General features: G+C 38.2%; 1 protein-coding gene and 1 long non-coding RNA gene across 5 annotated transcripts in view; both read right to left on the bottom strand.

Moving 5' to 3' along the window:
* Nucleotides 1-25,783, bottom strand: part of LOC114490454 (limbic system associated membrane protein) — a 638,505-nt gene that overhangs the window by 26,607 nt on the left and 586,115 nt on the right. For 2 of the 4 annotated variants that reach the window (XM_028504440.2, XM_028504439.2), the window contains exons 4-7: nucleotides 22,232-22,366; nucleotides 12,368-12,488; nucleotides 11,733-11,881; nucleotides 4,777-4,812 (exon numbers count right to left, since the gene is read on the bottom strand). In XM_028504440.2, coding sequence (XP_028360241.1) covers nucleotides 4,777-4,812; nucleotides 11,733-11,881; nucleotides 12,368-12,488; nucleotides 22,232-22,366 — 441 coding nt within the window. Of the gene's footprint in view, nucleotides 1-1,740; nucleotides 1,818-4,776; nucleotides 4,813-11,732; nucleotides 11,882-12,367; nucleotides 12,489-22,231; nucleotides 22,367-25,783 lie in introns of those variants that run through there. The other 2 variants (XM_036018124.1, XM_028504441.1) reach the window with 2 other exon arrangements.
* LOC118498896 lies at nucleotides 6,265-11,692 on the bottom strand. The gene is made up of 2 exons (XR_004901390.1): nucleotides 11,105-11,692; nucleotides 6,265-7,917 (listed from the first exon to the last, which is right to left on the bottom strand). It is a non-coding gene; the product is annotated as an uncharacterized LOC118498896 (long non-coding RNA).

The raw sequence follows: 25,783 nt of genomic DNA on the forward strand, positions 1-25,783 counted from the left end.
CAGCTCCTCTTAAGTTAATATTGTAATATTGATGAAAAAATAAGATTTTTTTATTTGGCCTTGGGATACTTTTATATTTAAACTTGTTAGCACTGTGGGTATTTCAGATATTCCTAGAATTCATAACACATCAAACTATAAGGCGGCCACACTGAGCTTATATCTGGTTAGTATCCAGACAATATGATACAAGTACATCTCTAAATATCAGCACTTTGAAAAATTATGAGAAATATGCATATCTGAATAAGGTTATCTTAAATTCAACATGCTTTCTTTCTAGGAACTTGAAAGCTCTCTTTAATATATTATCTAAAACACCACTTTGAGCTTGTAGGCATAAAAAATATAATTTCTTTCCCATTTCACAGTTGGGAAAACTGAATTAAAGAGAACAATGCTAGTAATTATCCATGATTAATAGAGGTGTGTATGTAAATCAGACTGAATAAGTGTGTGAAATTAGACGTGCTGATGCCAGAAAGCTCTTTTTAAAAAGCTTTTTATAGAGAGTTTTTTAAAAGATGAATGCTCTGGTATAAATCTCTGCATGAGTTGGGCATACATTCTCTGTGTGGAGTATATTTGGAAATAGACTTGGTAAAAGTGTATGGATATTGAGGTAACTGAGTATTGTGTATTATAAACGTTATACTACATAAAGTGTTAGATGAAAATTTTGTTAGATATATATTTAATGAACATAAATACATACATAGAGTTTATTTAAAATGTGCTATAGATTTATGTATGTTCCTGAGTATTGTGATGGGTAGACTGGAATTTGGGTGTACTGTGATGATTAAAAAATGTGGGAGAAGGTACTTAGGGTTGCAGGGATTGAGTTAACACATGCAGGAAGCCTTAGAACTCTACTGCCACATGGGAAGCCCACTATTAATCTTAGCTATTATTACTATTATCATTATTACCATTATTAGACAAGGTGAAAGTACAGTTATAGTAAGGAGCTGAAAAGAGGCATTTTCTCATTGATACCCAGGATAATATACTACAGAGAATAAGTACAGCTGTAGGGATTATCCAGTCATCTTTACAGCAGGGACTATTTAAGGATTTTTCCTCCAGCTTTCTTCTCATCCCATGGAGTCTGATTTTGAGAATCCATTCCTGGGAGTGCTGGATGAGGGCAGGTATATCCCGTTGTCCTATAGTACATAGAATCTGGCTGTTGGGATGCCAGGCCTGCCCATAACAGCACCAGTCTCCGTCAGAAGGAAGCATACCAAGCAGACTTCAGATTTCTGCAAGCCTGGTTTGTTTGTGGATTGGATTTTAATTTTTTTAAACTTTAATTTTGGGGGATTTTGTTTTGTTTTTGGAGAAAGCTTTAGACAGCTGTATTAATCATGCAAACCCGGCCATGTGCAATGTGTTTTATCAATGGAAAAACAGGAACTGAATGGCAAGTAGCTGTGAACAAACCAAGTGCAATGCCTGAGCCTGGAAGATAATCTCAACATTTCCCAAGCCCACTCGCCACACTGGGTTAGTGAATGGAAAGGCTGTTCACCTGGGATAAATAATCAGATGGGAGGCAAACAAGTGAGACAGTCCACTTATTAAATTTTTTTAAGTTTCTGTGATAGGGAAGGATGGGCTGATTGAGCCCAGAGAGCCCCAAGCTCAAGGGAATTCTTCACTTGAGTGTGATAAAAATAAGACAATGCTGTTTGTCCTTGTCCTTTTCTCTTCTTGTATGTATGTCGCCTTAACTTTCCGAGGCTGGTTTGCTCACCTCATTTTTAACCTGAAGTCCTCCCAAGTGCGAGGGCATCTCCAGGTGCACTTTCCTCCTGATGGGCAATGCGAGAGGAAGCTTGGTATTCAGAGGCCTCGGGAAGTGATTTGAGACTAGCAAAGTGAGAAAAGTTCCCTCTGGGTGGACTCCTTCCTCATTTTACAGTTCAGTGGAGTTTCTACAGCAATATATTCTGAGGTAGTTATGCAAATATATGCCATTCAGGATTCATTTCAGAATATATAAACCAAAATTAAAATTAATGAGAAAAACACCTATCAGGAACAGATCAAGGATGGAGAACTATTATATTTAAAAGATATATAGCTTTATACATATATATCTTTTAAATTAGGAGTGGGGAAGAACACTGATTTTTTTTGTTTTGTTTTGTTTGTGTTTGGCAGAATAGAAAAGGGCATTTGAAAAATTTCTGATTGTCCACAGACAATATAAATTATCCTTTAGTGTAATTCCAGTATTATCATTATCACTGCAGAAAATCAAACAATATGATGAAGGAAATCCAGGGGAAATACATTCGACTTATTGAGCTTTGTTTTTGTTTAATCACAGCTTGAAAGGGTGTAGGGCTGCATTCCTGCTGTGACTCCATTGTTTGTCCCCAGTCAGCCTGATGAGCCATGTAGAGGGGGTTAGTGGGGGAGACCCTCCAGTGAGAGATATTAACAATGAAGCAGCTGAAAATATACATGCATTTCTGTTACTGGAAAGTAGGAAGAAAAGTTTTCTTCTTTATGATGGGAGGACAGAAAAGGATCTTTGGGACTTTCTCTTTCTTACTTTTGCAACGCCTTAAGGAAAGTAATTGGCTTAAAACCTTCAGCCATTTGCATCAATCAATAGTTTATAGACTTTTTAACACTTAGGTCTGAAATGTAGGATTCCATATAGATGACAGAATATGATATTTAATTAAATGAAGTTATCTAGTGTTATAATTATGATTATAGTGATGCTGGCATGCATTCCATAGATATTTGAGTACTTAAGTGACACTATAAAAAAAGTTGAGAATCCTATAAGTTAGTACCCCCAACCCCCATGGGAAACTACATTTCATGTGGATTGCCATCTCAGTTGGAAAGAAAAGGAGAAAAGGGATGTGATGTCTAGAAAAAATAAAGTCCTTGTAAGGAATAGGGACTTTAAGAGGACACTGTCTTCCCTTAACAACCTCTCACGCCAGCTATCCCAAGTCTCCATGAACAGCTTTTCAATTTCTACCAGCAGAAGCCCAAAGTATTAGTAAGCTAAACTATATTCTCTAAATCTATTGGATCTACAGAAGCTATCTACAGTCTATCTACAATGTAAAATCAAACTAGGGTCATTCTCCAATCAACAATTTAGTTTGTGGGAAAATATCAAGTTCAACAAAATTCCACATGCTCCACCACTGATCCAGACTGTTTTTCAATACCCAACAGCTGTCCTTGGTGAATAGTGCCTGGCTTCATTTTGTTCAATGTTACATATATCATAAAGCATAATCTGAGGAGGTATTTGAGTTCGTAGCTATAGAACTGCTCTCACAAAGGACACTAAGAGTCATAGTGACACAGTGCAAAGTTTATCTTGGATGTAGCACTTTTTTGAAAATGTTATCCATTGGGACAAATGTATATGTGTGCGTTTGTCACATCAAGATACTTGCAAGATGGCAACATGATAAAATGGTGTCAATCTCTGCAACTCTAGATGGTGAATGTCTTAAAATAATCATGGCATGTCAAGAATTCAAAATGGGATATTTTCCATGAATGCTAAGTTTGATGTCAAATCTAAAAAAAACAGGCACATTTTAAGTCTTATTTTTAGTGGCTGGCATAAGAAACAGATTTCATTAATGTTTTAGGAAAGGATTTTTTTTAACAGTTCTTCTAAAAATAGTTTGAACCCTTCTCAAAGTTTAAGAATAACTTTTAGTAAGCTGTTTAATTGATCCTTAAAACCTTGCAATCCTCATTTCAAATATAATTGTTTACATATCTATGAATACATAGATATGCAAAACATTGCACTATTGACACTCTGAATATCTACACCCAATTCTAGCTTCATTTTCAGTTTGGACAAGTGTTAATGAAACATGATCTGTCTTTAAACTAATAAAACAGCAGTTACCTACCTTTAATTCTGAGCACATTTCCTTTAGAGTGTATACGATAATTTTGTTTAATTGGATTTATTTTTTTCCACATTAGCCCCCACATGGCCTACTTTCCATTTTTTCTCAGGTCTTTGACTGTTATTTGCAAATCACTTTTCTGGAATTTAATTTCTACGGTAGGTTGGTTTCATTTCAGATTTTTTTGTATTGTTTTAATTTTATTTGCCAATTTGCCTTTAAACAGCCTTAAGCTAGAAGGTTAGGGCTGCAACTTGCATCAAAATGTGATGTAGGAGGCAAACTTTAATTTGAGTGAGTAGAAACTTTTATGAAAAGAAAGACAGAATGACTGCCTTTTTTGCTTGTGTGTTTTCTAAAATAGTTATCCTTCAAAGGAAAAGCCCTTGAATTGGCCAAGATTTAAAGAAAAAGCAATATCCTTGTGATATGCTTGAGTTCAACCTTAGGCAGTAGATAAATTCATTTTTACAAGTAATACTCCAGATTCGGATTCTATAAACCTCCAAATATGAGTGTGGTCAGTGAGAGGATTCATAGTTTTATGAGCTACAGAATTTAACTGCCCATGTTCCAAATATGTGGTTCAGAGTTTCTTGTAATTGAAGAAAAAATTGCATTTAGAGTTTAGTATTATCTTCCAAACTACTGACCAACCTGAAGTTTAGTCAGCTGATGAATCTATTACATGCCTATCAACTGGAATGGGAGCAATTGATTGACTTTCTTTTGTAGGTTTAAAGAAAATTATTTCAGCTGTGTGTTACTTTTGTGAATATATTTCATTTTGTGAATGTTTGCACATTATAGATGATGGAGAATGACCCAGCAGTAGAACTACAGTGATAAAAATCATACTGACCTTGAATGGGGTGGGGGATTGTGGGTAAAACACGCTCTGAAGGGGAAAAAATAATAAGCATCATGGAGAGTTTATATATATATATATACATATACCTTACTCATGTTTAGCTGCTCAATTATAAAACAGATGAATTTCAATGTCTATCTCTCCCATAAAGTGTCTATTCTTCCTACCAATACTAAAATATTAGAGAGTTATTAGTAACACAAAATCCAAAGCCTTTTGAAAAAATTTAGCAAGAGCAGGGCACAACCTCCTATTGTGATAAGGCCAGAAATGGGACCCCACCTTTCACTGGAAAAACCTACTACTAGAATTACAGACTTTTTGGAGGATTAGGGTTGAGGGTGTTTAAAGTAGTAGTGATCACGTTCAGGTCATGCATTTTGATCCTAGTTTTGGTCTCTCTGACTCATAACAGATGGACCTCTATGGTAGCTAAGGATGCCTTTCCTTTCTCTTAGTGCTCAGGGTCATGTCAGCTTTAGCTAAAGCATCTGGAAAGTTTATTTTGGGAAATACTAATTCAACTTTTCCCTCAGGCTTTTACTTCCACATTACTTATATCTGTGCAAGAATGATGTCAAGGTAATAAGTTTTTTGTCAGGATATATTTTTATTTTTAGTCTTCTCCTTAATCTCACACTCTTGTGGTAATATAATCTCTCCTAAAATTTGATCAACCAAATTCGCTTGATGATGCATGCTACTGGGTAATAAGAAGTGCTTTTCCTTGGAACACCTGAGCCTTAATTTATGTTGTCCCTCACGGTCCCATCCATCCCTAAGCTACCAAGCATAAATTGTATATGCTGACAAAGCTCAGGATTGAAGGTATTCTCTAGTTATCTCATCAAAATCCCAGGTTTAACTCTAAATCTTCTTCTGAGGCTCTTTCAGGAAGGCAGAATGGTGTATTAGGGATATGATACTTTACTTGCTACCCCCAAACTCTGTAATGTAATATAATTAGCACACACTATTCTACATGCCTCTTAGCAGCTTGGTTAATTAAAGATTGATGATAAGTGAAAATCAACAAATATCAAAACCATAAAGAGAAAAGCACATGTACATATTCAAACTTAATCTTCTTGTCATTTTGTGCCATAAACTTTAGAGTAGATTTTGCCTGGAATTCAGGCACTCAGTTCATCTGGACACAGAAAACCCAGTTTCCTTGCAGAGTGGGCTTTCTCTCTAAAGTGGCTGAAAGTTGTAGCTTAAATGCCAAAGTTTCCTAAGTGCATTACGATGGAACAGTCAACAGCACAGTGAACAACTGTGTCTTAGTTACACAAGTGTCGAGTAGAAAAATGGCTTAAACCTCCACTTGTTATTTGGTGTTAAGTTTCCAGTTTTGAAAATAAATAGCATAACTGCTTTTTATTATTCTTTCAGCCATTATGTAGCAGTTGGAGACCACTGTCCCATATTATATTCTATCTACTGTATTTTATTTCTATTATTACTATGATTACTTAGACTGTTAAAATAACTCTGCTTAATATTTTGTCATCACACTGTTCACAGCTGGTAAATGCACTCTGCCCTCATTTCCACGAGACCATTTGTATTGTTGAACCATCTCACCCACACTCCTTTCATGGCTTTTTCAACTGTTCCCCAGCTTGTTAATATCATCTTAGCTCCACCCTATTATCATCATCTTAGCCCTATGATACCCCATTAGTTATTCTCATTCTCTTAATTCCATCCTTATCATTCCTTAGATGTATCCCATCTCAGCTTTTAATCCTTATTCTTCTGCCTCATTCTGCTGTATTTTATAGTCTATACCAGCATTTGTGAGCTCCTCTATAGTGAAGTAAATGCCACTTATAAGTGAAAAAGAAATTCTTCAATTTTAATATTAGAAAGTCGGGAAGGGCAGGGACCTTGGTGCTATGTGCTTTGCCTTTTGGCTGCTAATACAGGCCCACCTTGTTTTATTGCACCCCAGTTTATTGCTCTTCATAGATGTGTGTTTCACAAATTGAAAGCAAGATCCTCCACCAGCATAAAAGATTACATCTCACTTTATTGCAATACTTGCTTTATTGCAGTGGTTGGAAGTGAATGTGCAATATCTCCAAGGTATGCCTGTACTTGATGAGGTCAACCTAGCTTAGCAACTGATTGAGAGGTTTTAGGAACAGAACTCTAAGGTTGACCCCAGTACTATATTGTGGGGCTCTTAGTAACTTCCTTGACTCTGAGCTTCAGTTTCTTGTCTGCTAGATGGGGCTGTGGGGTATTATTAACTGATTCTGCTAGAACACCATGAGAAATAGTTATATGGGCATTTTCATCTCACAAGAAAACCCTCTCCATTAAAAACACCTAAACGACAAAAGCTAGAGTTGAGGGTTGGAGGTGTGTGTGTGTGTGTGTGTGTGTGTGCATACATAATTTATTAACTGCGACATGATTTTCTTTTAATTTTCAGTGGGTATTGCAGATGTGTGATGGTCTTTCTGGAAGTCAGCATATTTAATCCCTGTTCTTAAAACTAAAACTAGTTTTCCATCTCTCTTCTGTTGTATCCACAGAGAACCTTTATAAGTAGTTTACAGCCAGTCTTTCAGATTGCGTGTGGGTAAGTGTTCAAATAGCTGCTCAAACTGTTTTATTATGTGGCATGCAGAAGTAGCTTATTAAGAGGCTTTGCTTCATCTTAACTAGCACTGAGATAATAACTTAAAATGGTTTCTGGAGAAGCAGAGGATGCACTCATTCTGAGGGCTCTCTCCAGGGATGGGTTGCTTAGGTAGTACTTGAGATTTAATCAAGTATAGCTTTATAAGTTAATAATCTTTTAAAATTAAAGAGAAAATTTAGAAACCTCCCACACACTGATATGGTATGACCCAGTATAGATTTCTTTGTATTTTTATTCTTTTGTACTCAACAGCTTCAAAATTGTAATAAAGTCCCTCACCAACCCCCATATTGATCAGTGCAACTGCCCTTCCTTAACATGTGGGACTATTTCCCTCAAGGGTCAAATGCTGACCACTGGGATGAATATCAGTTCAGAATCTCAGTGTGCTGAAGAAAAGCCAGCAGTCTCATCTCAGAATCCAGGCTGGTGGGAGTTACTGGAAATGGAATTGGGATATGGCAGAAGTAGTGCTCCTGGGTGGGCAGGAATACAATAGTAGTGGAAAGACCTCTTTAAGTGAAAGATGAAGAAATAAATTAGATGTCTCCTCACCTCCAAACAACAAAATACACATCTCCTGACACTTCTCCATGGACACAAATCTAGTGATACATTGGTCTAGAGCCTGGACTCTGGAAACAGATGTCATGAATTTAAGTCCCAGCAGCCTTACTTAGTTGTACTTAGTGACATAACTTCTTTGCATAATGGAGAAATATGAGTACCTAATAGGGTTGTTCTGATGATTAAATGAGATCATATATGTTAAGTGTTCAGCACATGTGCAGAGTACCTAGTAAGTACTCAGATGATAAGTAATGATATGAAAATCATTATTCTTCCTCCTTATTTCTTTAAAAGTGACTCAATGTAAGCACTGAAACAAGATAGGGCTCCTTTGTGGGTGCAGCACAATCATCATTGTGGAAATATGGAACTGATTACGTTACACATACTGACAATGAAACTACTCGCAGCATCATCAGAAGACCGAGTCTTCACACAGGTGATGCACATTCCCCCATCTGACAAAGACTAAGGAGCTGACTCCTTGCCCATACACATTGTACCAATAGATTAATGTGTTCAGGAAAATTATATAATGGAATGCTTTGCCAAGGATGTAGAAAAAAGATATAAAAGGCATTAGTTGGATCTATAGCCTGATGTAGTATGGATTCTTGACAAATAGAATGCTAGAATGTGTGAAGAACAAGACATATGAGAAAGAAATGCTTCCGTTGGCTTAGGAAAAAGACCCTATGAATACAGTGTATTATTGCATTCTATTCCATCATTTTGATCCCTTTGGAGAGCAATATTTGAATACAGAGTGGAGAAGTATACACATGTGTATGGTGGAGGGCACTATGTGTCAGTGACTGCAAATTGACACTGCATAAAAAGTCAGCACAAAGTCACTGCATTGGACACTGAAAATGTGCTGATGCACCCATGAAGATGGATAATCATAAACTCTACAAGGACTCTGACACCGATTCCTACTTGCGGCTGCCTCTGGCTGGCAGCAGCTCACCAGCTGCCTCATCTGCTCCGGACTGGCTGGGTCAGCAGAGCACCCCACTGCCCAACCCAAACCCCCACACCGGTGCTCTCTGTCAGGGCAGCCAGCTGCAGAGATCCCTCCCAAGCACCTCCTTTCTCCTGACCCTGCTCTGTGTAAAAGTACCACCAGTAGTGCCTTCCTTCTTCCCATTAAACCCTCTGCCTACTCAGAATCTACGTGGTGGGCAGTCTGTTCACAGATGAGCTTTTTTCCTTTCCTTTTCTCCCTCCTTCTCTTGCTCCCTCCCTCCCTCCTCCCCTGTCCCCACCTCCAACTCTGTGTGAAACAAGCTACCATAGAACTGCATTCCAAAGGATTCCGCTATGAAAGCCTGAAAGCCGCAGTAACAATGCACCTGGGAAACCTAAATGGTGGCGCTGGAGTGGGCATGGTGGAGGTAATTCCTGTACATAAGAAGCAGAGAGAACTTCCTCCTTAAAATGTTTATACTTAGGCCTTGGGTTTAGGAAATAGGGCAGTCAAATCACTAATTTTAGGCCATTTTAAAAGCTTCTTTTCCCCTCAGAGCCTAATGAATTTTCTTATTCTATTCTTCTTATTACACTTCCTAACTTTCTCATAATGTGGGAAATCAATGCAAAACTGAATGCTGATGCTCATGCCGCTTTTGCATGCTGCTCCCTTCAGAGCTAGTGCCCGCCAGGACTGCTCTGCAGAGGGCAGTGCAGCTCACTGGGAAGCAGTACATGGTTTATCAGAGCACTGAGCACATCTCACCAAAGGAACTGTGGGTGACTTCTGTGGAATCGTCAAGGGCAATATGATTATGACACACTTGCTCAATTCCTTGATTCTCAGTATACAAATAGAAATTCTGCAAGATTCTTGATATTTTTCTGGTTGTTTCTTAATTTTGCTTAATTTGAAAAGTCCCTTAAGTGGACTTTTGTGTTTAGGGAAATGTTATTATGGGGCTTGAGGACCCATATTGGGACCTTTCATCACCAACCCCAGACTAGCAGTCTCTCTGTTACCTTTGACCCAGCCTCTCTCTGTCCTCCTCAGGTATTCCATCCTTCCTACCTTCTTCTCCTTTCTCCCTTTGTCTATAGCTATCATTTATTAATTACTTGAAATATATCATTAGTGCAGTCTGGGTGGGATAGAAAGAAAAGATACTTCAACGCAAATTTATACTTGCTCACCCTTCTCTAATCCAATCACCCAATTTTCTCTTTTCCAAACCTCATAACAACTCCTGTTAAGTATATGTTGTTTTATTTAACCAGACCATGCTAGACTTTTCAGAACCTCAAATTCATCATTGAGGCTGTTTCTTCCCCTGCCTTCATTTATGGAATTCCTAAAGTCAGGAATGAAATAGGTAACTACATTTCTTAACAAACGTCTTCTCAAGTGTCTTGAGATATTGATGTCTATATCTGAAATAAAGAACACTGGTATTTGGTCTTTGAAGACAAATAAACAGGGATATGAATTCTAAACTTCATATTGATGCGGCATTTGTGTAGATATATCTTATCAAACCCTTATAGACTGAAGTTAATGGAAGTTATGAATGAGAATATTTTGTGGTTATTGTTTCTTATAAGTAGAGTTGGACTTTGAGCCATTTTAAAATGAATTTAATACTATATTTCAAGAGAACTATCACTTAAATTTATTTTTCTCCTAAAAATCTTTTTTCCCTTAAAATCTCCTCTAAACTATATAAAGTAAGATGGAGGCATCATTCCTGGCCGTAGTATATCTATATTTTCCAGTTGAACCTGTATAAAAAAAAACAATAACAAAATACCCCTCCTAGTGGCTTGTTATTCTAAAATAATAATAGTAAATTCTTTGGACTTTCTTCTTTAGTCCAAATGAACTTTGTGGCCTAGCATTTGCTAACATTTTTGTTTGTTTCACTTATTCTGACAAGCATTTCCTTATTCCACAGGTTGCCATCTCCCAGGATCTCACCCGTCATACTTCTGTTTCTCAGGGAGTGTTTGCTGCTATGCGCACAGCCACCAGCTGACAAGGCCGGGGGCCAGATACCCGACTGTAATGTGTTGCTACAGAGCAAGGCTCCAAGGTGGGCTGTCCTGCTAATGCGGAAAACTTACCACAACTGATCCCTCCTGGGTCTGCCTTTAGGCTCTTCACTGGTCTTCAGAAACGCTCCTCTCTCCTACTATTCCATCTCTCTTCTAAAAATACACCAGACAATGTTTCCTGCTGTCATCTGGTAGCCTTTCTGCAACCATTTTTCCTCCTTTAGATTTCATATTTTAATAATTTGTTCCATTTTTCCTTTTGTGTTGTTAATAATACACTTTCTTTTTCCAGCCTCTCTCTTCTCCCAGCTCCTAATCCATCCTCACTACATATTAATCAGTTAATCACTCTCATCACTGCCATTTTTTAACTCTCATCCATATTCTGGGATGTTACATCACCTCTGCTCCTTAAAGAGACATTCACCCAAAAGGCATATAAACAACATACAGACAAACAAACTGATGAGGACAAGACAACTATCAAAAGTAAGCCAGGGAATAGAGAGAGAGAAGTTATTCCATGTGTAAACTTGCCTTATGCATAGGGATTGAGAACCTACCTGTATTTTAGTTTCAGTGACTATAGTCTGACTTCTATATAAATTTACCTTTGATAATTAATGATTTTAAGCTTTCCATGGGAGAAGGTGATCAACCAGATGCTCCCAAACTGGACCTGCTTTGGCATACTTACTGAAAAGGACTAGGCTGGCATTGGTGACCCCCAGCTTGTTGGCAGCCACGCAGGTATAGTTGCCATAGTGTTCCTCAGTGACGTTGGTCACTGTCAGAGAGGACTGGCCCTCGGTGCTCTTAATCTCAAGGCCATTGGCACTGTTTATCCTAAGAGTTCAAAAACAGAAGAGTAAAAAGAAACACTGATGAAGATTTGGTATAGTAATTCCGTTTTCATTATATTGGTGGAAAAGAAGGGAAAGGAAGTGGTTAGAGTTTGTTGTTCCATGCTCATTCCTCATGTTAATAGTGTAATCCCATATTATCTGAATTGATGTCCATCCACAGAGAAGACTACAGGGGTGGATGAGTTTCTTCGGGCTTGACTTCTACTATAAGTGAGAAAGACCTGCAGGTGGAAACTACCCACTGAACCACCTGCCTCACTTCTGCACATAACCTGAGTGTTTTGAAGCTTCAGCTTAAATATTACAGTCCTGAAAACATTTGATAAAAGGACTGTGAGAAGAAAGAGTCTAAGAGGATAGGGCTCTGTAATTATAGCTGGGCTTGTTTTTGTCACTGGGGCTTCTGGTGGTGGCCCTAAGACCACCTATCAGAGCAATCGGGTACAGAAGTTTGGCACATACGTACCTGGTGTCATCCCGGTACCACTCAAAGTCAGGTGCAGGCACTGCCGAGGCCTCACATTTGAGTGAAGCTTGTCGCCCTGTGGTGGCTTCATTACTCTTGGATTCTGTGATAGTGGGAGGATCTGTGGGAAGGACAGGCACATGGTTTGCATGACAGTCAGAGGGCACTCCAGAATTCCCATGCAAGAAGAAATTGGAAAGGAGACTGATCGGAGAGGTGCTGGAAAGAAACAGTCTTAAAGCTCCATTTACATGAATTTATGATCAGCTGAAAGGGACTGACCACTAGAAACCTAAATAAAAATAAGAGGTGATTAATGAAACCACAGATTTGGTGTACTTAACTAGGACACTTAATGAGGCTTTATGGAAATAGAATCTAGGATTTCTTTTTCTTTCCTCCAATACACCATCGGTTATTTCAAGCGTGGATTATATGTGCATAGTTTTTTTAGGTGGTGATACTAAAGGACTTGGGATTTTAATGTATGATTAGAGCATTTTTCTTTTTCATCATCATCATTAACATCATGGTGATTGTTGCAGGTTGAGATGACAGTAAAAATCTGATGAAAATAACACAGGTCTAAAGTTTTTCAAACCCAAGTTTAGCCTAATACTTTCTTCAGGAATTCATAAAAACAAACAAAGTAGTATTATGTGATTACTTAAGCATTTTTTTCTTTTCTGTGTTTCCTTATTGCTATGGCCCAGGTAAACCATTGCTTTTATGTGGGAAGGTACAGTATGAAGTTATGTTGGTACATAGAAGCCTTCCTGGTGTGTCATCTTTCTACTCTCTCTGGAAGTTGTGCCCTTGATTCTGTCTGCTTAGAACTGGCCCACAAAACTGCACAAAACACATCTGACATTCTAATTTGTCATGATTTAAAATATATTATATATTATACATTATATATTATATTATATATACATATAATATATACACATGTAATATATGTATTATGTATACACATACATATAATATATATATATATGTATTAGTTTATTTTCCTTTATCCAGTATCACTCTTTTGTTTTACATTCAATATTATTTTGTATTAGTTTCAGGTGTGCAGCATAGTGGTTAGACAATCATATTCTTTACAAAGTGTTCCCACTGATATTTCCAGTGTCCACCTGGCACCATACATAGTTAGTACAATAGTATTGACTATATCCCCTATACTCTACTCTACATCCCCATGACAATTTTGTAACTACCAACCTGTACTTTCACCATTTTCACTGAGCCTCCCAACCCCCATACCCTCTGGCAACCATCAGTCTGTTCTCTGCTTCTATGAGTGATTCTTTCAAACAATCCTATGAAAGGTGGAACAAGTATCTATAGGTCCATATGATGGAGTAAGGTTGGTAGATGTGGGCTCCTGGCTTGATGATGCTGTGTTTGACAAGGTTATGGACCTTTAGGAAAAAATAATTTTTTGACTAAAACTTATTTGCCAGAAATGGCTACTTGGCTGTATGTGCATAAAACAAGGAGACCCAAACAATATTTAGACTTTACAGAGAAAGAAGTTTATTTAAGGAAAATAGTAAAGTGATTTCTAGTATAAAATTTATTTAAATCTCATCAGTGCCTGGTTCAGCTCATTTATTTCTGAGTTTTCTTCATATTCAGAAACTGGTTTTCAAGTATTCTGCCTAGAGGAGACTCTGATCTTAGTTAGGAAAGATGTACGAAAGCATTTAGTTAGTCTGCAATTTTCTCTCCCATTTCATTTTCACATGAGCTTGGACATCCTTAAATCATTGTCAGAGAAGAGGAGTTAGAGCACATTTGGATAAGCACCACCAGCCCGTGTGTAAATAGACGTGCCAGAGTGAGTGATGGTTGTTGTTTTGTTGCTTTAGAATTATCTGCTCATTTTTGTATAGGCACAAAAAGGCAACATGATGAGTGGAAAGAACCCTGGGTTGGAAACTAGGAGTCCTGGAATCTAATTTCAATTTGCTTGTGTGGACCTCCCATCACACACTTTATCTTTCTGAGCCTTGGTTTTATTGCCAATGTAATGAGAGAACTATATACTTTAATGATTCCTTCCAGCTATTAAAAAAATCCCAGTTCTAGTCAAAACTGCCCATTCTTTACAAACGGGCAGTTTGTATCATTATGATCCAAATGTATTTTCATATTTACTACTCATTTAAGCCTTAGGTTGTTAGATTTCAAAATTGTAGCTCATTTATTTATCTCATGGGTTAAGAATTAGGATTAGCAGTCAGAAATGGAAACATGAGGTCTGATTTTGATTCTTCTCTTAAACAGAACTGTGACCGAGGCAAGTGTCTACACCAGTTGGAGCCTTTTTTTTTCTTATGTTTCAAAACAAAGGCTTAGTTTAAAATGGACACTAAGGGGTTCCATTTAAATTCATTCATTCCATGATTGGTTACATAGACCATTGGAGCACATTAGTTCAAAGAATAATGCAATAACTGGGGTTGTGGTGTTGGTAGAGGAAGTGTTTGTGGGGATAAGATATCCAATAGAATTGAAAAGTTTGGATTTAAAGTTTGATAAATCTGAGCTTATTAGGCTCTGTCTCTCATTTTCCTTCCTCATTAGAGAGTTTAGTACCTTGTCTAGAGTCATATTGCCTCAATTTTCTCATCTATGAAATGTTGGAACCGGAGACAAGGCAGTCCAGGTGGAGATTGCTGAGGGATTCCAGAGAGAGCCTGTACTTGGTTTATGATAAAGGGACGAGAAGAAAATGTAGGGATTTGAGATTGAGAGATACTGAGCTTCAGAATTGATAAGACTAGATGTGAAGGGTGAGGCAAAAAAGGAGGCATGTCAAAAATAACACAGATAACAAGCAAATTTCTGGCTTAAACCTCTTGGTGATGCCATCCACTGAGAAAAGATACATAAGAAGAAAAAAAGGTGATCAGCAGGAATACACTGAATGAATATTAGTTTCCTGTCCTCACCTCTTCACTGTAGAGTTAGTTCACCCTTGGACAATATAGGTTTCAACTCTGTGGTTCCATTTATATGTTTTTCAAAAATAAATACTATAAATGTTTTAACATTTTCTTTTCTCTAGCTTACTTTATCATAAGAATATATTATATAGTACATGCGACATATAAAATATGTGTTAATTGACTATTTATATCATCAGTAAGACTTCTAGCCAACAGTAGGCTATTAGTACTTAAGTTCTGGGGGAGTCAAAAGTTATATGTGGATTTTTGAAAAAGATTTTATTTATTTACTTTTAGAGAGGGGAAGGGAGTGAGAAAGAGAGGGACAGAAACATCAGTGTATGGTTGCTTCTCATGTGCCCCCTACTGGAGACTTGGCCCACAACCCAGGCATGTGCTCTGACTGGGAATCGAACTGGTGACCCTTTGGTTTGCAGGCCAGCACTCAATTCAGAGCCACACCAGCCAGGGCTGTATATGGATTTTTGACAGCACAGGGACTGGTTCCCCTAACCCCTGCATTGGTCAAAGGTCAACTGTATTAGGTTCTTAAGCTGCCAATGACTCCACAATCTGTAGCATGTTGGCTGGAGAAATAATCTTCCTTATGATTCTATTGCTTTGGTCAATTGCTCAAATTGTGAAATGAGTTTTAACTAGTTTGTGAGTTTCTGGAGCCATGTGCTTATAACTGATAAATCCTTAATGATGAGTACTGCTGTGCTCAGCCAGCCCCAAACTTGGGTCAGACTCCACCCATTCCACCTCCTCCTTCTGTGCACTCATGGCTGTAGCACCTCAACCCAATAATGCCATGGTGGAGCCTCCCAGTCCCTGCACCAGGAAACCAGGAATACGGGTCTCAGATCTGCAGTCTCATGGGAGAATTCTTCTTTGCTCTGGATTTTCCTCCCATGTGGCAGGGGCTTATTTAGTATACCTCCTTGCTCTGGGACCCAGGGGGAAGAAATGGTTTTGCTGATTAAAAATTTTGGGAATAACAAAGTAGGTGTGTTTGGCTTTGCTCTTCCCCTTCTTCCTTTTGGGACCAAGTTTCTGGTGGGGATCAGAGCTTCTCCTCTGCTTTTCCACACTGAAGTCTTACTTGGCTCTCCATTTCCCACTTGCCTGTGGGCATGCCTGCCCTAGTCCAGAGATGCCATAGTTGGGAAGGGAAGTTGGTCACACAAACTCTACCTCTCACCACTTTGATGTTCAGAACCTGAATAGTTAAATAGCAAGCTATTTATGAACTCCTTAGCGATGCCAGCATGGGAAAAGTGGACGTAAACTAGGGTTAAATTCATTAACTGTACAAGGACAAGATGACACCAGTCAATGTCAAACGTGAAACGCTTGCTTCTCTCATTGAAAATCTAGGAAGTTTCTCATATTGGTTGTAAATTTACAGGTGATGAGAAATGTGTGAAGAGCTTGTTGTTTCCAATATTTCTCAAATGACACAATGGTGCAGGTCTATTTGTTCATGGCTTATTGGAATGAACATTTCAAAATTCATTTGTGATCAATTCTACATTGGTGAGGCTAAGAATAATTATTACAAATCATATTGTGGTATGCCCATTGTAATTAAAATAATAGCTGTCCTTGCTCAAAATATGGTTATAATAGAATTGTGACAGTAATAATGCAGCATGGAGGTCTATTGTTATTCTTTATGTGACTTTGGAATAGCTTATAGTTGTTAAATAATTCTTCCAGTTTTTATTACTTCAAACTTCTGGGTTCTGAAAATATTAAAAAGGGCTCTCTTCTTATATCACCCATAATAAGACTGTCAATTAAGATAACAATGATAGTGGCCTAGCAAACAAAATATCATTTATTTACTGTTCCTGATATTAGGAATAATAGTTTAAGTAACAAAATTCTTAATAACGAATTCAGGTTATAAGCATTTATCATATGTCAGCACTATGCAAAGCTTTAGGTAGTCTTTTCATCCAAATAATAGCCAGTAGGAAGTAAGGATTATTAACCCATTTTATAAATGAGAAGACAGGCCTACAGAGGGTTAGTAACTTGTTTAAATTCACATAACCAGCATTTGAAGGAGTCTAGATTTGAACCCATCTCTATGAAGTTCATGCTCTGATCCTCTCTGTGCTTCCATTTGAGTGAATTCCTGCTAAGGAAAAATATCATTTACAGAAGCATGCTGGCCTCTTAAAAGGTAAATGTTACATAATTCTGCTGTTGCAGACAATAAAAATGGCACAACATGCATTGACATAGTGTATATAAACTCACATTTGGAATCAGGAGATGAGGGCTGTTTCTGCCTAGGCCACTTAGGTCATTACCTCCTGGAGGTGACACACTAAGGTATTGGTGCCCCTGACCTGTGAATGAATGTAGGTGATGATACCTTCCCACCTACCCTTCAGGTTTGATGTAAGAATCAAACAAAATCACAGATATGAGAGCATGTTTAACACCTGAAGTAATTACATGCATTCTTTTCATTGCTATTATCATGTGGTGTCATTGAAGGAAAGAAGACTTTGGAGTTACAATGGGTTAGAGTCCTAATTCTGCTACTCTTTGATTTTGTGGCAGAAATTGCTCGCATGCTCTGAGCTCTGTTTTTGGCCTCTCTGCATGGGGATTATCCAGTTGTCTTCCAGGATTAGTGTGCAATGGTGGACCGATGGGGTGGGAGCAAAGAATGTGGGCAACAAGAACAACATTGTCCGTAGAGAATTTAGAAACAGTAATAGAAGTAACTAAGAGCTGTCCTCTTTTTAATCACCATCTATCAGCAATACTCAACAATGTCAGCGATAAAGTAAATATTTCTGCTTGCTGGCATAGGTTCCAGTCCAGCATACTGCCCCACTTAGCTGGCCTCTGGCACTGTGATGATTACAGTGAATCATACAAAATCTTTAGCATAATCTTGGCACTCTGAAGTCACTCATAAAAGTTACAGTTCTTGTTCACATTGCAAAGTTATGGTTGAAGACTACAGTAACTCTGGATTCTTACTGAATATTTCCTCTCAAGATCCCATAAGAGATAGTAAACATTAGAATGTATCTTTATTGATACTTTCCCAAATATAAGAATAAACTAAAGGTTGGCATGGGGAATGGAAAGATGAAGCTATGAATAGCTAGAGAAGGTGCCAGCTGGTTCCATATTGAGCAGCTATTTTACAAAAATTTCCTCAGCAGGTGATTTTTGAATCAAAGCCCTGAAATAGTACAGTTGAAATGCACTTATATTACCTGGAGAAAACAGATGTCTCCAGCCCCAACTGTGCATTCTCTAGTAGTAACCTCTGCTTCCTCTAAAATAATAGCTCTCAAAGGTAAGGGGGAGCTTTAGAAATGCCAGCATCTTATGCCTCTTAACAACTTTGTTGGGTTGGTTATCTCTGGACACCAGGGCGGCTGCAGAGCTGAGTTCAAGGGGTGACAAGCAGGGGAAAAGAGATGATAATGAGTGACAATGAGAACCTAGTTGGAGAGATAGCTATGGAAAGGCAGAAGGTGAAAACATTAGCTGGTCATTGGGGTGAGGGGAAAGATTCAAAGTGGGGGTAGGCTGTGAGAAGAATTTCTCCAAGAATAGGACAAGAGTCCAGTGTAGGATGAGCCAAAATAAAATTAATAGACTGTATTTACTAGACATTTACTATGCACTAGATATTATGTTCAGTATACTGGACACTTGGAAGAGACACACCCATGAGTAGATCTGCATTTAATGTACTGTGAGAACTGAAATTGAGGGATTGCACATAGACCCTGTAATGAAAGGATATCTGTCCTTAGGGCTGGGATCTAGGAGAAATCAGCAGCTATCCTGTAAGTAAGATACCAGAAGCCAAAAATGGTGCCTATTATCCAATATTTTATTAAGCTTATTTAGTTGAAGAGAGTTCAGGTCAATAATTTTAGCTTCTGTAAACTCCAGGACTTCCTACCATTCAGAAAACAGATTTCAGGTGTCAGATGGTTATGTGCAATGCCACAGACCAAGTACGGAGAAGAATTATCAAGAGAAGTGATACAGAGGAGACTGTAGAACCCAGCTTGTGAGCTTTGTCTCTCCGGTTTCCTGCTCTAGTTTCTCAGTGTGCTGCCACAAGTGCCTGTTGGTCACTGAGGAAAGGACTCAATAAAATGCTAGTAGGAGACAATCACCAGCACTGGGACTTTTTTTTTTCCAGTGCTGTTCAGGGTCTGTTTCATTACAATAATCTATTTAGCCATTAATTATCTAAGCTACCCTGATTCTCTGACCTAATTCCAAACCCCGTGTTTTGAAAAGGAAGAGGAGTAAGTTTAATAATGGGACATTTCCATAGTAGGCAGGCTTAGATGAAGTGGCAAAGGTGGTAGCAGATATTTGTCAGTATTCACGAGTTTTGCTAGCCAGACCTGGTTCTATAATGTAATGTTGGAGACTTCATCTCCTTAGTGTGATTACACTTAAGCAGAACAAATTGTTTGAATAGGACATGAGGAGCAATGGCCAGCTGCTTTAATGTATTATAAACATAGCTTATGAAGTGTTGGTAAAAAGGTGATTTCAAAGGAAACTGATATTTGAATATACTTCTTGATTTGTAACCGATATCATTGCAAAGTCTGAGATGTTAAGAAATGTTAAGAGGGCAGAGTTTGCTTGTGAGTTTTTTACCTACTCACTGAGTAAACATTTACTGGATGTCTGACTAAGCTCACTAGAGTAGATTTCCATGTTTTGAGGTATTTTTTTTTAAATCTTAAGATTCTGTCCATAATCTTCAGTGGCTCACTTGTCACTAGCAAAACCTTACATTCTCATAAAAGCCATTCCTTGAAGACTATCAGTATTTTATTCTCTTCTAAGTTACACTTTGGGGACAGTCAGAAAGGAGCAATGTCAGACTAATTGAACTGATAATAAAAGGGCCCAGGCGGCTGGCTTTGATCATGGGAACCATCTGCAGTGCAGACCACTTTGATGTTTCACACAATGGAAGCATAAATATTTTCTGTGTATTCCATGATTGGACTTTCAGAAATCTAATTAAGATGAAGGTCAATTAAGAGAAAATAAAACCTTAACTCCAAAAGTCAGAGAGGAGGTGGAAGATGATGGAATGGTTGTATGTACATAAAAGAAGCTAACTAATCTAATTACGACTTGTATAAACACCCAGAGAAAGTGCCTTTCATGTAAAAAAAAAAGGTCCTAAAGCATTTTATAACATTGAGATCATTACTGTGTCTTTGAAACACACCCAGTACTGGAAAAGAATAGGAATACTGGCATTTCAGAACTCTATTACTAAAAGAATTGTAGACAGCTAGGGGATAAAAGCACTTTGGAACTCATCAAAAGCAGCTCCTTACTTCTTGGAAATAAGTGCCATAAATGTCTACAGCACAGTCGTAGCTACTGGATTCTTCTCAGTATGCTGTGCAGAAGAACACGCTGGCTGTTTCAGAAGGCCGCAAAGCTGGAGGTAGGCCCCTGGACACAGTGCAGCCCAGCATGGCTGGGTCACCTTAGGCAAGCTTGCTTGGCAGTCTATGCCTCTGTTTCCAAATTTTTAGAGTTGGAACAAGAATATTTATCTCATGACTTCACTGTGAGTATTAAATGACAAACATAAATCCCTTATGCCAGTGCTGCACATTGTAGGTAGTAAGAATGAAAAACTCCCCCTTCTCCTCCTGTTTTTCCTGAGAGCATGAGCTTTAGAATCAAACTTTGAGTCCCTCTCTTCCACCTGCTTTCCGTGTCACTGGAAAGACTATTTTACCTCCTTAGGCTTCAGTGTCTCAAACTATAAAGTGGAGTCAATTACATGTACCTCCCCAGAGAATTTATACAGAATCATCGGCACATAGGTAACTGCATGGAGGACTTAAGATAACAAAAAGTAACTCACCACGGTTCAAAGCATATTTTCAAATAGGGGTTGTATCTGTGTAGGTGTGTTATATATGCACATGTGTGTATATGTCTGCAGGTAGGGTATATATATTTCTGTGTATTACATGTGCACATGTGTATATATATTTATATATGTATTTATGTGTATGTGTTAAATACATAGGAGGAAAAGACTGTCAGGACATCCCTTTATCCCTGGTCACTAGCCACAATGGTATGATGTGACAACTTAAATTTTAACAATGTGGCAAGTCATTTCTAACTGAAAAGGGTAAACAAATTCTTTTTATTCCTTTGTTGGTTGACACATATCATATGAATCGAACCCTACCTTTCGTCTCTTAAACTACATCTAAGGATTCTTTCATATGAGAAGTTCAAAATATGCCTACTCACCTATGCAACTTAGAAAAATCTTACTTTCCAATGTCCATACTTTGGGACAAATAGATAACCAAAATTAATTTATGTTATCCCTATTATCCCTCAGGGATACATGGTGTCTGACCACAGTGGCTTAAATTTGTTACCAAGGCCAATTAGTTAAATAGCAGAGGATAAAATATGATCTTGGGTTATTCCCTCTGACAATGCATTAAGATGAAAATTCCATTTAAGGCAGATGTGAATTGTTGCTTTGTTGCTTTTTTCTGAAGTGGTGTGACCTTGGTCTCCACAAAGACTTGAAGAGTGATCGCCAGAAATGCTAGTGCTGTCTGATCCTGTTTTCTTAATTCTATAGTCTAAGTAAAAGACAACGTGTATTGTTAAGTATATTATGGGTTATATTTAGAGTTGATAGAGTTGATTTATCAAATTCAAAGGCCAAGTCATGCCCTTGGATGTATAGAATGTATAAATGTGCATCTTTGACCAGAGGAACATCTGCTTGAAATGCAATGTTCTTTTGCTAATAGGAACTGTAGAGCTTGCTGGAAGTGGAGGTGGGCCCGGGCACACAGCACCTGCTGGTTGTTGCCATACTCACAGTTCACAGTGACCTTGACTTGTTTGACATCTGCCGAGGAGACCTCATTGGCAGCTTTGCACTCGTATTTGCCTGACTGCTCCCTGGTGATGCCGAGGATCTCCAGATATTCTTCTTCTCCTTCAAATTCTCTTCCTGAAAAATAGAGTTTGTGTGATTATTTTTTAAAGTGTAATATATGCAGCAGATCACCTCTTTTTTTTTAGAAGCAATCAATCCACATGCCTTTTCTATAATTTGACAGTGTATTTGGCTAAGGCCAATTCCACAGAAGTAGACTCCAAGACAAATTGTCATGTGAAAGTGATCAAAGAGGAAGTGTTATCAGGAAAATGTAGGGGAGTGGAAAATGGAACCTGGCAAGAAAGAAGCCCAGCGAGGGTGTAATACCAAGTTTCCCAGAAGGCCAGCTGGTTCAATCGCTCAAGGAACTCTGGGGACAGCACATGTCTCACTTCAAAGTTGTCCTGACCAAGAGATAAGAAGCTGAAGTGTCTAAATGGCCTTGTCCCTCAATCATTGGTTAAGGGCTCAGAACAAAGTGGGAGTTGGGGGGAGGTACTCACAAGTTGTAAAGGACTCAGAGGGGCTATGGGTGATGTCCTGATACCATTAATCACATCATACTGCAAAGTACTATTTCAACCAAGGTTGCTGTTAGAAGGAGAAGTGAGTTTCTTTTGAGAAACTTTCACTCTTTTCCCCCAGTTTAGGTGGAATTTTGTTCACAGGGTCATGTTCAAAACCCTGTCTTTCACTTATGGCTTCCTTGTTCAATATGAAACTACATCATGAGTGAGACTTCCAAGCCATGGACCAGATCCATGAGAATGTGCCCCTGATGGTACATTTTGTGACAGACTGTGTCACATGGGGTGACAGCAGGAAGCTAAGTACCATTTGTTTAAACAGTTGGCATTAAGGGTCTAGTGACCCTTTTTTAAAAATCCTATAAAGTTGGATATTTCCATTATAGTAAAGAAATCTCAAGATTGGCAGGCTTGTTTAATTCCCCTCATGTGGAGTAAAAATGATTAAGTGACTTTCTTTGTGAAGGGAGGAAGGAGATGAGATAGATAATGAAGGGGAGGTGAAAGGGAGGAAAAAGAAAGGGGACAGAGAAAGTAAAGAAGAAAAGAGGTTGAGCAGGAAGAACTTGACCTTCAACTCTAACTAAATTGAACCCCCTCACTCCCAAGTTGCAAAACCCCACTGCTGCTTGGGCCAGGATAGAGCAGCTGGGGGAGTGCTGAAGAACACAGGCCTGCCATCTTGAAGAAATCTTGCCCTGGTCATTCTGCACTAAATGGTACTAATTAATAGCTCTACTTGAATGGCACAAGCTGTTTTCCTTTTCTGGAAATTCCCTGATGGCCAAATCAACATAACAGATAGTCAGCACAAAGACAAATTCACTGTCTAAATATGTTGGCTGAGCCTGTTAAATAGGCTCCCAAAAGAAAGGACAGCCTCTTTGACAACAGGCTATAACACAGCCGTCAGGAGCACTCCAGACTTCAAGTCAATGTCTCTAATGCTAATTTTGAGGAAACTTTGCAATCCTAACAATATAAAGGCAAGAGTTACATACAATTCTTTGTCTCTGAAGTCCTAACATGACCTAGAACACACTTCTAGTAAAAATGTTTTATAGAATAAGTTTATAAGTATATAGGTGCATATTATTTATAAAAGACTAATTTTTTAAATCTGTGTTTCACCTTTTTTTCTTCTCCACATTCAAGCAAGGAGTCATACCTGACTTCACAGGTCACAGATGTGGAATATGGTAGAAAAGGAAACAAATCTCAGAAAAGGTAATAGTCCACTCTATTTGGATTAGATGGGAGGATTTGGGCTTGGAAGAAAAAAAAAGATTGTGTTATTCTTGTATCTATGGATCTATGGACTGAGAGTCAGCCAGCTCACTGATGCTAAGAATCTTTTAGCTAAGCATAAATACCCTGAGAAGTAATGGCAGCTCTGACTACTGCAGGCCAAATATAAGTGTAAACTCATTAAAAATCTGTAGTGCAAAGGGAAATTGACAGTAAGATACAATTATTGATTTTGAGAATGATGATGGGTTGAATAAAAAAAGGGCTCAAGATGATTTCAGAATGCTTTAGGATTTCAGTCCCACACCTATCAATTTTATTCCCAAGTGGGTACAGATGTGAGTGAAAGAGAGCACAAGTATGGTCTTCTTAGTGGTGGCTAAGAGCACTGAGTTCTTTTCAACTTCCATAAAATACCTAGAAATGGAGAGTAATAGACTTCAATTTTGCATTTTGAATTTATGAAAGAGATAAGCCAGTTCCAGGAGAGAAAAAGATAAATTTAGCAGCAGTGCTACCTAAGTCCCTACCAGTTTGAAAAGACAGCACCATGAGAGTAAACATTAAGATGAATTAGAGAAAATAAAATAGTATTTACTGGGTTTTGTACCTGGGATTCTTCTTTGCCAGTGCAAGTATTAGTAATCTTGTTTCTTCCCAATAAGCCCATAATAAAACAGATCCTTATGGGATACATTTTCAATCCGATATCTCTAGGAAGAATTCCTCCCATTCCTACCTAAGGATAAAGGGGAGTTTTCTCTTAATGCCCCAGACATAAGGTAGAATAATCACTTTTGCTTTTCCCGTGATAACTCTTTTCCACTGTTGTGGCTGTCTCTGCCACAAGCATCAATGTGCATAGCTGTTTCAGTGGAGTGGGTGAGCCTCAAAGTGAAAACCAAACACAGGTGAGAGAAACTAGGCTGATGGGAATTTAAAATATTAAACAGCATCTCTGAGCCCTCCTTGTCATTCTTCCTTTACCCCTTGCATCCTCTAGTCCAAACTCTTGCACTCCTGGCAAGTCTTGCTACATGTTTTTACTTGCATCCGCAGGAGCTTTTGCCCACAACACATTATCTCTCCTATTTTGCTTGAGAATTTCTCATTAATCCAGTGATTTAAGAGGAAATGGGAGCTTTCCTGTCACTGGAAAGCCAAAGAATCACATTGTAGATTCCTCAAACACCATTCTTTTCTTTTTCTAAACAGTTTATTTTTTATCGTATTTTTTCCATTACCATTTATCCCCCTTATGCCCTCTTCTTTTATTTGCAATATCCCTGTGAATCAGCCAAGAATTTGGCAAGATTAGTTTTTCCCCCATAAATATGTGTTTGAGTTAGCAGAATCAAAATAACAAGCAAGAACTAGAGTCAGGTTCAAGACATTATATACCTCAAGAGAACAAGCTAAGGATGGAAAGCTGGCTAAGTATTTCTGTAAGAGAAGCTGTATATATATCCACTCCCTTTTAATGATCCTAATAAGAGAACCCTTTTATTGGAGAAGGATGTGTTTAGTACTCTGCTGTAAAAAAAGGCTGGATGGGGCATCTCTGCTAGTGTCCTGAGGATGTATCTGTTCTGTGGGGTTATTATTTCAGAAAAAGGTATGGAAACAAAAACAGAAACCCTGGTGGAAAGAGGAACAATGGCATTTCTTTCATCTGAGTAACTGCAGTTTCTGGTTTCAAGGCATAGAATATGCT

Source organism: Phyllostomus discolor, chromosome 2, assembly GCF_004126475.2.
Source record: "Phyllostomus discolor isolate MPI-MPIP mPhyDis1 chromosome 2, mPhyDis1.pri.v3, whole genome shotgun sequence".
NCBI classification, from domain to species: domain Eukaryota; kingdom Metazoa; phylum Chordata; class Mammalia; order Chiroptera; family Phyllostomidae; genus Phyllostomus; species Phyllostomus discolor.